The following is an 18,653-nucleotide window of genomic DNA, read 5'->3' as shown; positions in this document are numbered from 1 at the left end:
AATCTAGATCTATTTACTTTGTAGAAATTCGAAACAGCTCTATACTACAACTAAAATATTACATTTGCGCTATAAGTATGGTTTGCTTATAATATCTTGTTTTGTTGTTTTTTTTCTTTTAACTTTTATGTGGTATAAATTTTAACTTATTCTAGCTTTCAGATCATATATTTTAAACTTTAAAAATGGCTGCGCCCATAGTTTGGTGCAGGGTACGGGAGTGTAGAAAGTGTATGAGTGTTTGGTTGCGTTACAGTCGCTTTACTCATACAAATCCATGGAAAGATACTAGCAATAGTGCAGAAGTTGAATTTGAGCTCGGTGAAAGGTAAAGCAAATACTCGAGCACTGTGCAAGGTCACAATTCAAATAGTCAATAGTCACACTCTCAGTACTCAGATTGACTCTGACTCTTGAGTCTGATTCATATCATTAAATATTGAATAATTAAATTAAAGTATTTAAAGTCAATTTGAATTTCATTTAAAATTTGATAATCAATCATATAGTCTACTTACTAATGAGGTAATTCCGGATTCCCCCCGAGTCACATGGTTGTGTGTATACAACGCGCACCGTGCTTAGTTTTAGTTAGTTTGTAGTGAGAATCTGAAGCGTTTTAACTTTTTAAGTCAATATTTAGTGGTTTCCATTTACTCATTAACGCTAAACTATAATTTGTTAATAACAGGAGAATCTAGACTCCAATCTAGAGATACATTTTTTTAATAGTTTCAACTAAAACAAATTGAAATAGTTAAACCTTTGACTTTGATAGAAGGTACCGAAGCGTTGGCCTATAATCTGCCATACTGAGATCAAGATTTCTTGATCTACAATGAATGACTACACTTACAGTTCTTAGCATTCAGGTAACCAGTCCTAGAAAAAAAAAGTAACACTTTCATCCCCCCCCCCCTTCCTCTCTGCCGAAAAGTAAACAAGCTTGAACTTGAGTAGAACACTGAAAGTTGGACAGCAGACCAGTGTGTATTGGTCAGATAGCTCTAGGGCTAGTGTGTAGTCGATGTCGACTAGTTGTTATAAAAGATAAAAAGACTGCCATGTGTTTTCCTTGTGCATAATAGGCTTCAGTTGTTTAGCAAACAAATAACACATCTCTGATAGTCAAGGATAGATCTAGATCTACTCTAACAGTTACACGGGGTCACAGGCCAAATGTGTCTTACCCCGGCCTTTCATTGTTAAATTTGGTTTCTAAGTAATAAAATGGATCTAGATCTATTTCGTCGACGCATTTTTGAAACTTTAATGTAACATTTTGTGAATTTCTTAAAAATGATAGAACTTTTAATAACATAATAATACATCATGTATCCAACACAAAAAATAATTCTTAATGTTATCGATGTGCATAATGTATTAGAAATTAGCGGAATATGAAATACATAACGTTAAAAAATAGCTGAAGTTTATGAAAATAACATTGTTTCAACTAATATGCATATTATCCCATATATAGGCCTATATCCCATATATAGGCCTATAAATATATATATATTATATATATATATATATGTGTGTGTTTTGTGTAGTTTATACCAAAGCTTTTTTTTTTAATCTTACAAGAACATTTGTAAAAACATGTTCTTCTGTATGTGAATGTAGATCTATCATCGGCAAAGTGTTGACGCTTGTCATGACTATAAAGGAAATATCATTGATAATTTAAATCTATCCTTAAATGGTTCTTGGCCCTTTATGAAAACATTCGCATAATTATTTGAACATTCAGGGAGTTCGTTGATGTACTCTGTATATTTTAAAATGTTTGTAAATTTAAAATTTCGTAAAAATAAAGGAGCAACAGCAATGGAAATATAGGAAGACAAGGCCTTTCTTCTCTTTGTTGTCCTACAATCACGTGACTTTGGTTAAAGTAGGTCAGAAATACGGAACTACCTCAATCAATGAATGATTTTTATAGATCTAGATCTATTTTAATTTCTATGAAATTTTTTAATGAATGGACCACCACACTCTTGTGACTCTACCATTCCCTGGCCATTACCAACACATACATTACAATATTACATAAATAAAACCACCACTTTTTACCATTCCCTGGCAACTTGGAACATAAGGAAGGTAAGGACACCAACCTGGTAATGGCAACCCCGCCCGCCAATATGGACATTACTACTGCGGTAATTCTGAATGAGTGCATGGGTCAGCCATCTTTGTTATTGTTTTAACTGTAATCTTAAATCTTGGGTTTTCTCTCAGATTTGGTTTTTTTGTTTTGTTTTTATTTTAGTCACTAAAAAATATGCCAGATTTAAGGGAGGGCTACAACAACCACAGGGCCTCCACAAAAGATATACATATCCAAATTTTGACGGGCCATAAACTTTAAAGTTTTTCTAACATTTTTTTTGCATTTTTATGGCTGGCAAAAATGGTGATTAAAAAGTGTTTCTTACAAGTAGCATGCTCAGAATAAGTAAATACAGCCTTGAATTTACAGCAAGGGCTTTACCAAAGGAAAATGAGATTAAATTTACAAGAATTTCACTGAAGCTTATATATAGCGCTACTTTCATGCTTACAGCATGCTCAGAGCGCTATCGTCCAATCTCATTTGTGGAGCAGTGGGGGGGGGGGGGAGAGGAGGTATCTGGGAGATGGTTTTCCGTGTTGTTGCCTTTCAGCTCTCAGTAAACCCAACTCTGCTCAAGTCAGTTGTCAAACCTCGAGCCCTTTCATAGGTAGTCAAGTTGAAGCATTCTTAGCCTCTTGACCACACTTCCCAATAAATACAAAACCTAAAATATAATAAACCATGCTGCCTGCCTGGTCATGAATATGATATGAAGTGATTCATGTACTAATAGTACTAATACCACGGTCACTCTGTATTTTGTTACAAAGTTTTGTTGAGTTAGGTAAAGTGTTAGATTCTAAGGGTAAGACAGTGCAGTCTGTAGCATACTATGATGTACTAAAACTGGGATTAGGGGTTGGAAGAGAATGTTACAAATAGTCCAACCCCTTGTTAGTTCAGAGACAGAGTAGTATACAAGCATGTACAATATTTGAATATCTATATAGATCTATAGTTGAAATATCTCTGTCAACTTGTTCACCTTTCAAATAGACCCAAACAATGAAAGGAATGCTGAGGATGAAGGCAGATTTAAAAGTTCTTAATGAACACTTACCAATCAGATATATATATAATAATATACAATGTACTGCTAGATAAGTAATAAGAGTCTAAATCCTAGAACTATGTTATACTACAATAGGTCTAATCTATTACTTTATTCAGGTCAGGTAATACTGCTAGATCTAGATTCTATTTTATGAACTTTTCTAAGCTTACAACTCCTCCCCTTTAATTCTAGTCTTCAATTTCATCTATTGTTAAAACTTATCAAATGTTTACAAATATCTAAGAGAAAATTTGTTTTTCAAAGTGAACAAAACATGTTTATAATATATTTAAAATTAAAGTAAAATATGTGTTGTGTTTCAGAGTATATAAGTTTAGTACTGGGAAACTTGCAAGATTTGCAGATGGAGCTGCTGTTGCTCAGGTGAAATTAGTTTACAATTATGTCTTACTGATGACAATATGGTCTAAGTGTAGAGGTTCCTTTCTAAACACATATTATGACACAGAACACCATATTTCTAGATTGGGATGTATCGTCATCATCTAACTCCATGTGAGTGAGGGTTTGACAGGCTCAAAAGACTCAATTCCAAAAGTCTTAGGTACTGCAGTTTTGAGTGATGCTTGGATGTCACCATACATTTCAAGAGCTTGTGACTTCTTAGCCTTGTGGAAATGGAATTCATCAAGTCTGGGACTGTTACAAATATGAGACATGATTTGAAGTTTGACCTGAACTGTGCAAAGTACAAACTAACATGACAATTGCCTGTTTTGCATTGTGGCATAATGGCTTGTTCAGGCATCAATGGCACGAGTATCATCCACCATGGGGAGGTCCAATCAGAATGCTTCATGTGCTCCCAGACTCCTTGGAATTTTAGGGATTTGTCCTATCACTGAAACTGTTTTTCTCATTTCTGTCATTAGGATCATTGCTAGAGTAGGATGAGTAGTATCAGTAATAATTGTGTTAATCAGTTCTCTTCTAGTTTGATTTTTGTGTGTGTTAACTTTAACTTTTCTTTTTTAATAACTTATATTTATATTATATTTTCATCATAGTCATGTTTACTTAATTACTAACTTTAACTATGATCTTGACATATCATTAAGTCATTTTTTATCTTTCTCTTGAAATTGTAATTTTATAACCCAAAACTGAAACCAAACACAGTTTTCACCTTGAACAGTCTATTTGAATGTTCACTATAATACAAACATTGTTTTATCATTTCCAGTTGGGAGAAACTTCCGTCCTTGTCACCACTGTCAGCCAGAAATCTGGTGGGAATCAATCATTTCTTCCTCTCACAGTAAGTTGTTGTGTCATGGAGCTCTCCTTTCTTTCCTGACCTCAATGAAAGCTCATCTCAAGTGTCTTGTCAGCTTTTTTTTTTCTTCAACGTGAATTCAAGAGTCTTTATTTGTAAATTATTCTAGAAGCCTGGCATTGGAAAATGCAGCAATAAAAAGGTCCTTGGTATTTCATGTTAGCCAATAATGCTGGTCATAAGATCGCAGTAGTTAAACTTTGCATCATGTGTCCCATTGAGCTCGGTGTAAAACATTTTTTTTTTTAGTGTAGTATATTTTACTTTTCAAAATATTATTAACACCTGTGGATTGATCAAGAATTACAGGATCTTTTTGCTGAAAAGTTTACATAATATACAATTTTAATGAAAATAAATTTAAAGTTTTTCATTGCTTTTATTTACAAGGCATGGGAGCTGAAAGGAAAGGATTTAAAAAAAACGAATACATGTGTATGTAAACATACACCAAGTTTATATTCAATTTGTTTATTGATGTTTTTAACTTGATTACTTTGTACTGCAGGTTGATTTTAGACAAAAAGCTGCTGCTGCTGGGAGGATCCCCACAAATTTTTTACGGCGTGAACTTGGTCCCTCGGAAAAAGAAATACTGACAAGTAGAATCATTGGTGTGTAGTTCCAGCTGAAAATGTATTGTTTACACATCATGAAAGTTGTTTCATCCTTAGTTACACATGATATTTTTATAATAATTACAAATTCAAGACTTTCTTACTACTCTTATATATAGTATTAGTCATAAAAAAAATTCTTTATTAAGATTGTGCAGTTCCTAGTCAGTGATTGATTTTTAAACAATTCTACATATTATTTTCAGACAGATCATTGCGACCATTGTTCCCTGCTGGTTTTTATAACAACACTCAGGTGAGGCTAAGTTTCCAGTTCCCTGACTACTAATTTCTTTTTTGTAATCAGTCTGCGATCTTGTAATATTTATGCTGAAATTTTAATATAAGCAATCTTGTACATTTAGAGTTCAAAAGTAATTTTAATGTTATGAAACAATTTGTAACAAGTTTTACTTCTATTTTAAAAACAAAAAATAAGTTTATTATCATTATTGCCTGAATTGCAGGTTATCTGTAATTTATTGGCTGTTGATGGAGTCAATGACCCAGATGTTATCAGTATCAATGCAGGTAAAAGATTATATACCATTGATTGTGTTATTCTTTATGTTTACAGTCTTTTTTTATTTTATGTAATTTAAAATTATTAAAGTACTTAAGTTAGCAGGAAACATGATAACTAATTTAATAAAAGAAATATACAACTTTCACTAACACAGTACAAATATCAATTTACAAAGAGAATCAAACATTTTATTTGACTTGGCAAAAAAAAAAAGCAAAGCTTATTGTGGGCTTTGTCTCAATCTACTTACTATCTGTACTGATTTATTTCAGCTTCAGCAGCTTTGGCAGTCTCAGATATACCCTGGGGTGGGCCTGTAGGTAAGTAGTTACTAGTCAAGTGAGTAGAAAGTGTATTATCAATAGAATCTTGTAGAATGTAAGTACTTTTTATTTCCTACTTATTGAAGATAAATGTTTGATAGAAATCTATTGATATTTGTATAGGTGCTGTTAGACTGGGAGTCATAGGTGAAGAGGTGTTAATCAACCCCACGCGTAAGCAGCTTCAGAAAAGTAGTTTAAATCTGGTCATAACTGGCACAACTGAGCGTAAAGTAGGTAAGTCTTGGATTTCAATTTAGAAGTTACAAAGACATGTCTCCCCCCTATATGGTGGCCATCCTCATTATCTATGTAGAAAGTGAAGAACAGTGTGGCACAAGAGACTGGTATTTAAGCAAGCCTTTCTTATATCCTCTGTTTGCTTGAAAACATACTGTGGAAGCCCACTGAATGTCATATGCCTTTTTTCTACTCTCCTGGCCCAGCTTCTCTGGTAGACATTTCTACAAGAATGACACAGTGAGGCCAGGGAAAAAAAGACCAATAGCTTACTAGACTTGTAGCATAAATAACATTGTATATTATTTTATTTTGGGTGGTGGAGAACAAATACTACTTAAAATATCCTTATATATAAGATATGCACATTAGTATATTATGACTTTTACAAACTAGATATTAATATTTATTTATATGCTTTGTAATCATTGGTTATTTCTTTTTGGCTCTGCTAGTCATGTTAGAAGGTGAAGCAGACAGATTAAGTTTACACAAAGTAGAGCAAGCCTTATCTCAGGGTTTAAAAGCTACACAGACTATTATTAACCAGATAATAGAACTTCAGACGAAAGTTGGTAAACCAAAAAGGACAGTAGAACCACCCAAGCAATGTCCACAGCACATATTGGATGGAATCAAAAAGTTAGTTGGCTCTTTAAGATAAATTGTTTATATTCTTATTTTTTTATGTTGTTTCTTTTCTAATCATACATGTATAATGTTAGCGTGTCTGAGTTGTTATAGAATGCCTGAATCTGTTCATCTTATTTTAATGAGTTTAACTTGTTTGATAATAAGATATTTGTACTAAGTGATAATAGCTCAATATCAACTAATGTTCACTTGTACTTTCAGTTTAGCCATGAACCATGTGAGAGATATTCTGTTCAACAATGAACATGACAAGGTAATTGAGTTTCATTAACAATCTTTCCTATTCTGAATCATGCAGTAACTGTTCTGTTTCTGCAGAGAATGATAACAATGTATAATAATAAACACAATATTAAATTGAGACTTCATATTTTTAGTAGACATTAAAGTTCTCATTTTAGTACATCACTAGCACAGTTTTCACTAGCAGCAACAACAAACAATGGAGCAATTCTTCAATATAATTTATCCGTAAGCTTGGAAACATGTACTTCCTGGGGACGGAATTCATTGAAAACTATTAATAGTGTAATAAAAGAACTCTGCTTGAATACTTGGTTCTATTCAACAAGACAGTAAACACATTCACTTCTCACATGACTGATTCTACTATTGACACAAAACAGACATGACCTTCTTGCACACTGGACACATGCAGAAAATAAACAACTCAGTTTCACTACTGAGGGATTTTGGTTTTAAAAGCACAGCTTAGTTATGATGTTTTACAGAAAATACTAGATTGGACAGGGTGATAGAAGCAAGAATTCACAAAGCTATTGCATTAAGTTATCAGCCAGGCTTTAAGTCAGAAAAAAAAACTTAGCAGTTGAAACAAGCATGAGCCCAACCTGGATCCCAATAAAAATGGTCAAAAAGAATTGAAACTTGAGTTAAATGAGAAGCCTCACCCTAAGAAATACAACAAGTCCATAAATTCATATGTATGCAAGGTTATGTCTGGAGAAGAGTTCCCTAAAATAAATAGGACCTAATATGCCTAAATGAATAGATGAAGTGAAACAGCACATGGGCCCAGCCCAAGCAACACACCTTCTGCCCTGGACACCTCTTTAGTATTAAAGAAGGATCAATGAAAGTGATACAACTTTTAACAGAACAAACTTTAGCTTTATTTATTGGGAAAAGACTGGTAATGGTAACAAAAAAGTGATCTACTAGTGCCACCTAATAAAATGTTGAAGTTAAATGTTGTTGTATTATAGTATTGTGTATAGTGTAATGTTCTATTGTCCCAAATGTTAATGGGCAGACATATTTGTTTTCTATAGATATCTCGAGATGAAGCCCTGAAGGCTTTGGGTGTGTCTGTTGTCACGGGGATTAAAGGTTGGTTGCATTTTAACTCTATGTTTAACTGGACAAATATCAGCAGAGTTTCTTTTATTTTACTGTAAATGTTTAGTATTATAAATGTTAATCATGTCTTTTAAGTGGACATTTTGTTATCTGTTTAGAAAGCTTCCCTGATGAGGAAGAGAATGTTATTCAAACAGCTTATCAAGCATTTGTGAAACAGACATTTAGAGATTTGATCCTAGATGAAGATAGACGGTAATAGAATAGTCCAAATACTTTACAACTGTGGCATATTACTGAACAATAAGTTATGTTTTCATGGAAAAGTTTTGTGTGTTTAAATAAAGGTCATAACTACCTTTTATTTATCTTTCAATTTGACTGTACATTGTCTCAAATAATTAAAACTTTTCCTTTTATTTCTAAAACTGTTATAAGCAGCTAATTATTTTGAATTGATGTACACTCAACCTCTCACAATAATGTCGAGATCATTGTTTTTCTCTCTCTCAGATGTGATGGGCGTGCCTTGAATCAGTTGAGGGATATTTCCTGTGCTGTTGACTTGTATAAACCTCTCCATGGCTCAGCATTGTTTCAGCGTGGACAAACACAGGTTTGTTCTTTCACAATGGCATGGGACAATTTGTTTCTTTCTTTCACCAAAATGTTAATAGTAAATAGTTATTATCCTTCTTATCAAGTAAACTCTCAGCTAGTTTTGATTTATTAATTGAGCATTACTATCTGAATACTCAATTAATTGAAGATTTTTAAATTTACTTGATGCTTTCAATGTTGTACATTATATTAAAAACTCTATATTGTTACATACAAGAAAATATGACATATTTCATTTAAAAAACAGTTCTAAAAAAAAAACAAATTGTAGTTAGTTGTAATTTAAAAAAACAACTCATCTGCTGAATTCTAAAATTTGATGCAGTATTTAGAGAACATGAAGCCTCTTACAAAATTATGTGTTTATATTTCTGTAGGTGCTGTGCACAGTGACCTTTGACACTTTGGAATCTGCATACAAGTCTGATCCTATATCTGTGATAACAGGGTACACATAACTTTTTATTGTTTCTTTCTAAAATAATCTTACAATCATTTAAAGTCAATAATTCTAAATGTCCCTGATCAATGACTTTGCATTTTTAAGTACTGACATTCACTCTATGGGTTTGGAACGTTGTTTAAAAAAGTTATCTAGTAATCCTCATAGAAGCGTACTTTCAATACCAGAAATAAAAATTGAGCAAAGAGTTGTATTTACTGCAAACTTTGTGAAATGTTATTGCAGAAATCCAAGGAATTACTTGTCAACTTGAGTATGAAAATGTCCCTACATTTTGTTTTCCAAACTAGCTACTAATATTATTCCTTTATTTGAAACAAGAGCAGACACTTTCTTCTTAGATACTAAACACTAAGATTAAACTTTATATAGAGAGAATCAATCACTTCACATCTTGAAGTCATTTTTTTCTCTTTCATATATTTAGGCTGATAGATTTGAAAGCTATTGAGTTTAATTTAGAAATAAAGGTTTTAAAAAATCAGATCTGATAGCAATCATAAAATAATTAAAAGCCAATTCCTAGTACACATATTTTGGCCTGTAACTCAAAGTATGATGTGGTGCAATATAACTTATTTTTAGAGTGGAGAGTCACAAATACCATTTCTTGAGGAACATTGCAGTGTGGTCAGCCGATATGTGATTCAGTTTTAGACAATGTTTGCTCATGTTTCTTTTTCGTATTCACCTAATCAGATGTTTGCTGCCAAACTAGTTGAATATGATGCATGTCTTAATGTCTTTCACTTGAATTTTTTCAGGAGTATGAAAGAGAAAAATTTTATGCTTCACTATGAGGTAAATAGTTTCATATTCTGCAGTTCTAATTTGACAAAATAAAAATGTAAATTAAAAAAAAATGATGAAATCCTGTTTGTACTTTTGAACTCAATGATACAACTATAGATCTTGAAAGGATTGACATTATTGATTTTGAAATTATTGGCAATATAGATTTTGAAATGATTGACAATATAGATTTTGAAAGGATTGACAATACCTTTGGTTGATATATCCTAGCAACTTTCATTTTTCCAAGTGCTATACTTTTTATGCTACATTTAAAAAAAAAACTAGAATCATTTTCCTTTCTGTTTGGGTTGAGCTAGAAACATGTAAGATGTAATCTACAAGTTACCATCTATTTTTAATAACCAATATGATACTACAAGCTAAAAACAATGGTTTCAGTGTTGTTGTTGTTTTTTTTATTATTATTATTTTCTTTTGTTGTAAAAATATTTTTTAAATGTGTGAACTTTTACTTTTAATCAGTGATTTGATTCTCTGAGAAGCAGCATCATTAAAAGTCTCAAACAATGCAATTAATCTTGTAGATAAAAGTTAATTAGCATTTTAAAATTGGTGTTATTATTGTTAAAATATCATTTTTGTATTTATTTAGTTTCCACCTTATGCTACCAATGAGACAGGGAGGGGAGGTATTGGTAGGAGAGAATTAGGTCATGGTAAGTACAGAGGAAAACAACTTGTCATTTGCATATGAAGTAATGTACTTTTATTTAAGAACAGTTTTGAATTCACATGCTTCTGTTGCCAACAAAGATTTGATTGTTAAGTCGCCAGTACCCTGACATTTGGCAACTACTCTTAGAACTGGGTGAAACAAGCAACTTCATTGTTACATTCAAGAAACATTGTCTGCAATATATCTCACTTGAATATGGGGATCCAAGCATAGAAGATGCTGGAACTCAGCAATAAAAAAATAATTTGAATTTCAATTAGTTTGAACAATAGGAATAATGTAAACAAGCTTCAATTAGTTTGAACAATAAGATTAATGTAAACAATCACTTAAGCTTTATATGAGTACAATAATTGTAATCAAATTATTTATTGAAAGAACTGAGTTTTCTAGAACCTAAATTGAAATTAGACCCACTTTGACAAAACATTTTCTAACTCAATACCAACCCTACACTCCTGAATGATACGTGAATAGAAATCTTCCAGACTGATATATTTATTTTGTATAACTTCATAATGATTAAAATTAGGAATATTCCTTATGGTTGGTCAGTGCTCTGTCATTCAGTTACAACATACTTTAAAACAAATAAATATGAGGTTTATAGATCAAACTCTTTTTCCACTCCTTCATAAATTAAAAATCTTTCTTCTCTAAGGTGCTCTGGCTGAGAGGGGTTTAAAAGCAATACTTCCAGAGGAATCAGACTTTACAACAAGACTCACAGCAGAAGTTCTAGAATCTAATGGTAATTGTGGTTTATTTCTTACAAAGTTGGGTTGATAGTTATATTTAGGAGGTGAAACTGTTCATCTTAGTTTGGCACTTTGAGAACTAAAGAGATTTTCCTTTTCACATCAACTCTGCTAATGTTGTTAGCATGATCTTCATGACTTGCTGCCAACTTTGTTACTTTCTTAATTGTAAGACATACATTTAGAGCAGAATTGCTATAAACTAAAAGTTCATTGCTGCATCTTCTCATTTAGGATCTTCATCAATGGCTTCTGTGTGTGGAGGAAGTCTGGCACTAATGGATGCTGGTGTTCCAGTAAAGGAAGCAGCAGCTGGTGTGGCCATGGGGCTTATTACTCGAACAGAGCCAGAAACTGGAAAAATTGTCCATTATAAAATATTAACTGATTTGTTGGTAAGTAATTAAGAATAAGTCTAGCATCGTGTCAAAAAAATGTTTTGAAATATCTTTATTTCTGACTTATGCTGAAGCATTTACAGTTAGATTAACCATCACACCTTTTAAGAATAATATCAAATGTTTGATTTCAATCTACCCAATGGAAATTAACTTCATATGGGGAAAAATTGGTTATAAGTACTATGCAAAATTACACAATAAAATTAGTTAGTTACACTTCTTTTCCAATTGATGATCTGCACACTCTTCTTCCTGTCTGAAAAAAAACGGCAAACTTTGGAATATGTATCAAATGGCAACATTGGAAGCTAGTGGGTGGTGGATAGCTTTCTTGTGTAGACTTATGTCATGGTTGACAGTGAATTCCTTACATGTAGATTTGCTTCTTGCAACTTCTATGTGGGTAACTTGTGGATTCTTTTTCCTGTTTACTCTCACATTCTTGGATTTGATTCATCAGGATTTCTGTCCAAATAAGTGGCTGCTTGATTGACTGGATTGGACTAAATATGATGAGCAAGATTTAACATTCATAAATAATGCTCTTTTTTTTTTTTTTTGGCATTTTATGAAATTAAAAGCTAAGTCATAATTGTATGAAGCTTGAATAATCATTCAAAACAAAGTAATAATATTCTTATTTAAAGTTTATGTATTCTTAATTTCACCTGTTTCATCAGCTATTAACTATAGTACTACTTAACTTTTATTGTTTCTAATCTAGGGCATTGAAGACTATATGGGGGACATGGATTTCAAGATGGCTGCCACAGCTTCTGGGCTCACTGCCATTCAGGTTAGTTCAAATGTCAGAGTTGTTTTTTTCTCAATCAAATATTCTTTTCTGATTTAAATGCCTTGAATTATTTTTTTTAAGGCTAGTGAACATTTTTTTTTCTTAATTAGGCTGACATAAAATTACCTGGCATTCCTTTTTATGTTGTGGTCAAAGCTTTGGAAGGTGGCTTTGGTGAGTACAAAATTAGTTTTAAAATCAATAGGAAATATAAAAGCTTAACATGATTTATTTATCAACATTTATGTCAAAATAAATTTGAGATAATGTTTTGTTTATATTTATTATTTGTTTAGCTGCAACCAAAGAAATCATGGACAATTTTAGATAATGTTTACTTGATCTTTGTTATTTATTTGTTTAGCTGCAACCAAAGAAATCATGGAGATTATGAACAAAGTGATATCAACACCCAGAAAAAATATGAAAGTGTGTGGCCCAGTCACAGGTAAATACATTGATCACTTCTCCTTAGATCTCTTTAGTCAACAGACCACATGATCTCAGTGCCATTGACAAATGAAAGCTGTTTCAAAAGATTAGTGTGAATCAGGTTTATGTAACCTTACTCTGCATTCTGTCATATTTCTTTAGTGTCGTTGGAATGTTATTGAGATGTAGCTTCATACAGCTAATCCAAAAATCCTTTAGGTGTTTGCATGAACTCAAACACACAACTTGAAATAAAAGCTTGAATGAAATAAACGTTTTATTCACATAGATCTACAGGCTTTCAGTGTGGATGGTAATAAGGATTATATATCAACTCACTCAAATCTACAAACAGTCTCCATATTGTGAGCACAAGTATCTCCCTTTCATCATCTGTCAAACCTATTTTATACAACCTTTCCTAACAATAGTTTCTTAATCCTTAATCTTATTCTATCAATCAATACCCCATCAACACACACTTTTGTTCCATCCAATCTTTGCAAGGCATTCACTATCTGGAAATGGCTAAGTGCTCAGTCATATGAGACTGTTTTTCTCACATGTGTTTAACATAATTGACCTTAAGTTGTTTTGTCAAAGTGATGAGTGGCTATGAACACTGCCATTATAGGGCATGTTTACTTCTTAAGGTTCAGAAAGAAAATTGGAATAGTGCACTATGATCTCTTCTGTGGACCTGTGGGTGAGGTATCTTAGAGAGGGTTTCAGAGCTGCTGAAAATGTTTGCACTCCCACCCCCCTTCATGATTTTGTTCATGATTTTGTTTCTCAGTTGAATGTCATATTTGTCAGTGTTTAGTTTTATCTTGAAGCAGAATAAAAATCTACATTCTTTACATAAAATAAAAATAATGCTCCACTTTAGAGATTGATTTTAGATAATATGCTGATTTTAGATAATATGCTGCTCTAATACTTTGACAAATGTTTAAACTTTCATTGCCAGTACTCTAATGGCATAACTCTCTGTGATAGTATTTTAGAAGTTTCACATTCTTCAGAACTGATGCTGAACATAATATTTAGTACTTGATGCTTTAATTACAGTTCATATTTATAAAAATTTTTGTTTAATAGAGAAATTGGAACTGGATCACTCAAAACAAACAAAGCTTGCTGGTCTTGGGGGATACAACATCAGGAAAATTAAATCAGAAACAGGCAAGTCCAGAGTTTTTTTAATTTAATTTCTCATGACAGCGAATAATGTATATTATGTTAATGTATATTGGATAAATGATAGTATTTTTTTTTATAGTAAAGATTGTTTGTTTTGTGCCTTGTTAAAAACTTTGCTCATCTAATTCAATGTAAAAGAAATTGTTAGAGAAAGTATGTTTCTTTTTTCCTTAGTGAGAGTGAAGATTACTATGACTATCCACAAATTAAAAATTGTACTTGTAACTATTAGTATTGATGAATTGAAACAAATGCTCTGCATGCCATTCAATTAGATCTTAAATGCTTCTTGTGAAAACAAATTACTTGCAACTTATTTTAGAATGACTGTCTCAAAAACATTGAGGTATGTTTCTATTTTTCTTCATTACATTTTCCAGGTGTGACAATCACACGAATAGATGACAAAAGTTTTCAAATCTTTGCCCCAAACATGGAGGCTATGGCTGAGGCTAAAGAAATGATTGATAAATTAATGGAAGAACAGGTCAAACATGGACAGCACTTTTACAACTCTGGTTCCTAGATATTTTTTTTTCAGTCTCAAACCATTTCATTCAATTGAAAGATATTCCATTATATATCTTTAAAAGACTTGTAAATAGTAAAACAGAAATCATTTGCAAACTTATTTTTGTTAATTTGGACCATGGCCTCTACAACATCAGTTTATATATCTGTTTTATCATTTGAGCTTTGTAAAGAAGTTTGTTTTTATGTTTTTGTAACTTAAAAAACAAAACAGCTATTGTTATTTTTTTTTATTTGACAGAAAGAACCAGAATTAGAGTTTGGAGCAATTTACACTGGGAAGATTGTGGAAATTAGGTTAGTTGGTCAAAGATTTTTGGATTAATAGAACTTAGTTTGTGTAAGCAGAAGAAATGTCAAAAAGAAAGATAAAAGCAAACAAAAACCAGTCAACACAGTGTGCATTGAAAAATCTCTTTTTCTCTATCTAGTTATATGCATTTCAGTTGCTGACATTTTCATTTTATGAAATCCAGTTGTTTATTTTGGTTGGATCTAATAGTTATATTCTTTATTTTACAAACTTTGATTTGATGTAATTGTTATGCTCTTTATTTAGAGAGTTTATTTGGATCTAATTAATATGCTGTTTATTTTAGAGACTTTGGTGTGATGGTTGAGCTGCATCCAAGATTAAAGCCAATTTTGTTACACAATTCACAGTTGGATCAGAGAAAGGTGAGATGTCACTTTGTCTCTTGTAATTGTTCCTGATCAGTTTCTCACAATGATCAGCTGCGAGGAAACATTTCAGGCCCAACACTAAAAGTCAACCTTCATACTTAGGAGAGGAGTAAAACTTAGTAGTTTTAAACTTTATCATCAAACATGGAAACACAATTTTCCTCATAGTTCAGTTAGTATTTTGTTCTGCACAAGACTTTAAGTGACTTATTTATTGACTACAGCAGTGAGAAAAAAAAGTTTCAGATGTTGCTTCAGAAATGAACATTATTACATCCTAGTCCAAACTTCCTGTATGACAGCAGCTGATGTCAGCAGGTGGTATTTAAATTTGAAACCATGTGACAAGCATGTACCAAATGGCTAAGCTGTCATACTTTAAGTTAACTAATATTAGCTAACATTTTCTGTGAATTTCATCATAGCACATTATTATTATTTTATTTATAATACTTAAACTTAAAATATTTGCTAAAATATTTCACCCATTAAAAAAACACTTGAGAATTTTCTAGTTCTCTCTACATTATTTGATTAATTTTGTGTAGATTTCGCTGTCAACAGATGTTAAAGACACTTTGTTTAACATAGTCTGCCAAACTTAATGGAGTTTTTTATGATAACTGTCAATCTTTTTTTTATTTATGGCAGGTGTCTCATGCTAGCTCTCTAGGAATGGAAGTTGGACATGAAATAACTGTCAAATACTTTGGCCGAGACCCATCCTCCGGGTCTCACCGCATATCTCGCAAAGTCTTACAAGGTCCGACTGTTCCACTCATCAGAAATCTGAACCCTCAAGCAACAGAACATCAATGAAAATAGTTGGCCTATGTGTATGTGATAGCTACTTGGTTTGTGTTATGTAAGGATGTATGCAAGAGGTAATGCCAGTGCTAGTTGGATAGTGTCATGTAAGGATGTATGCAAGAGGAGCTACTTGGTTTGTGTCATGTAAGGATGTATGCAAGAGGTAATGCCAGTGTTTGAGTGAGTGACAATATAAATCTGAAAGAACTTGTTGATATGACAGTTTCAGTTTGTATAAAAGAGAGATGTCACCAATAGTTCATACAACTGGACAACAATACAAATGTTGATAATGTTAAAAAAAAAAAGAATAAAAATATTTTGATATCAACTTTAAAACTGGTTATTTTGTTGTTCTATCTCAGATTGTTCAATGAAAGTGTACCTTCAAATCTTAGTCTTTAAAATTTGTTGCATGTTGACATGGAACATCACTTTTGTTTTTATTTATATTAAATATCTTTAAAAGAAAACAATACATGTATTAAAATTAATGAATTTACAATCTGAAAATTTTGATTTTAATTAAAATGTTACTTGGCATTTGAAGGAAAATACTTTTTTAGATTAAACGTAAGTTTGATTTTAAAAAATGATTAAAAGCATATTTTAAGAATTATATATATATAATATATATATATATATGTACAAAATCTCAATCGTTGACTGATTCATTGATCACAAGATCTCTTAAACTCTCGTACGTATCCACAACAAATTTCGTACACAAGTTCCTAGATGCTCACTAAGAAAGGTTTTGGACAGATTCGCAACCTGAGGCCCACGCTATTCATGAAAAACCGCTAGGTTTCTATCAAATTTATGTATTTTATTTCTGGTATTTCCCCAATAAGTTGCGCTTGCAGTCTAATAGGGTTTGTTTCTGAACGTAAAAATTATATATGTGTCAGACGCGAATAGCCCAATTTTCAGTAAAAGAAATTACAAAAGTCCTTTCTCTATAGAAGTTACGAAGGCTATATAAAATACAACCACAGACCTATATATACTACAATAAATGTAGGTTTTTGATTGCTAGTTACGATTTATTTAGGTAGGTGCTGTTTTACTATTACATACCAAGTCTTATCTTCTTATCTTATATAATACAGACGTTACTTCAAAAAAGAAGATGATTACGTCCTACGCGTCATGCATTTAGTCATGCATATTAACCAATGACTTAAATTCAGCCAAGTCACTGGTTTTTCCTGGCTAGCTCAGGCAACCCATTCCATGCTCTAATAGCACTAGGGAAGAAGGAGTGTTTGTACAAATTTGTCCTAGCATATGGGACGAGGAATGTGCCTTTATCTTTGTGTCTTTCAGAGTATTTTATTAAATTTTGTTTTTGTATTTGAAGATTATGGTTCAGTGTTTTATGTATGATTGCTACTTTACTTTTGAGCCTTCTGTCCTGAAGGCTTTCTAAATTTAGTGATTTTACTAAAGGTGTTACTCTAGTCAAATGTGAATATTCGTTTGTTATGAATCTCACTGCTCTATTTTGTGTCTGTTCCAGTTTCTTAATGTTTTCTTGAGTTGAGGGGTCCCAAACGGAGGATGCATATTCTATTTTTGGCCTAACCAAGGTTAAATATATTATTTGTGTTTAGTATTAGAGTTTAGAAAAACCCAGGTTTGTTTCTTGCGCGACGCTATAGCTAACACCGCATTTCATCTCTCCATTAGTATATTTAGATCTATAATCTAATTCTAGTCTAGATCTATAGGCCTATATAAAAATCGATTAGATCTAGTAATAGTATAGATTCTATCTTGAGACTAGATTGCCGAGTCTAGCCTATGCTATGCCTATAGTGAGTTTTTATTAGAAAAAAGTCTAGATATTAATAAAGACTAAAGTTTTTTTAATTATTAGATTATTAGATATAGACATAAGACATACTTGACATAGATCTAATAATACTGTAATACGTTTACTATACTCTATACTTAATCTACTAAACTAGAGATCTATCTATAATCTAGTCAATCTATAGATCTATACAATATTTATTATAATACTTCTACTTATAATGACTTATTTAATAAGCTAGTACTTAGACTTAGATCTATTATAGTTTATAAATAGATTTACTTTTCAATGCCTAGACCTAATAATAAAATTGCGAATGATGTCTATAATGACTGATTATTATTATTTTTTTTATAATAATAGGCCTACTAAATCTAGGTCTAGACTCTACTTAAATCTAGTCTAAAATAATGACTGTCTAAGACTCTAGATGATTAGGAAGTTCACATATAGGTGTTTTTTAATAAAACGGCATGTCGGCTGAAAGTAT

At 31.9% G+C, this 18,653-nt stretch overlaps 1 protein-coding gene across 2 annotated transcripts; it reads left to right on the top strand.

The window, feature by feature from the left end:
* The first annotated feature begins 176 nt into the window (after window positions 1–176).
* Window positions 177–16,683, top strand: LOC106072575 (polyribonucleotide nucleotidyltransferase 1, mitochondrial-like). 2 transcript variants are annotated; one of them, XR_008777106.1, is made up of 27 exons: window positions 177–328; window positions 3,500–3,560; window positions 4,381–4,455; window positions 4,982–5,087; window positions 5,297–5,346; window positions 5,558–5,621; window positions 5,889–5,936; window positions 6,063–6,176; window positions 6,635–6,821; window positions 7,035–7,086; window positions 8,126–8,183; window positions 8,312–8,408; window positions 8,667–8,769; window positions 9,152–9,222; window positions 10,002–10,038; window positions 10,646–10,709; window positions 11,391–11,480; window positions 11,722–11,882; window positions 12,613–12,684; window positions 12,795–12,858; window positions 13,049–13,132; window positions 14,218–14,301; window positions 14,700–14,806; window positions 15,092–15,147; window positions 15,450–15,528; window positions 16,186–16,418; window positions 16,468–16,683. XR_008777106.1 is itself a non-coding variant. In XM_013232960.2 (26 exons), exons 1-26 carry the CDS (start codon window positions 186–188, stop codon window positions 16,351–16,353), a joined length of 2,295 nt encoding a protein of 764 aa, XP_013088414.2. In that variant the 5' UTR covers window positions 177–185; the 3' UTR covers window positions 16,354–16,683. The 2 variants fall into 2 exon arrangements, 1 of the variants encoding a protein (XP_013088414.2); XM_013232960.2 differs by having other exon boundaries at window positions 16,186–16,683.
* Window positions 16,684–18,653: the final 1,970 nt, after the last annotated feature.

This window comes from Biomphalaria glabrata, chromosome 3 (genome assembly GCF_947242115.1).
Source record: "Biomphalaria glabrata chromosome 3, xgBioGlab47.1, whole genome shotgun sequence".
Lineage (NCBI taxonomy): Eukaryota > Metazoa > Mollusca > Gastropoda > Planorbidae > Biomphalaria > Biomphalaria glabrata.
Note: the sequence above shows the minus strand (reverse complement) of the source record. Positions and strands in the feature narration are given on the sequence as shown.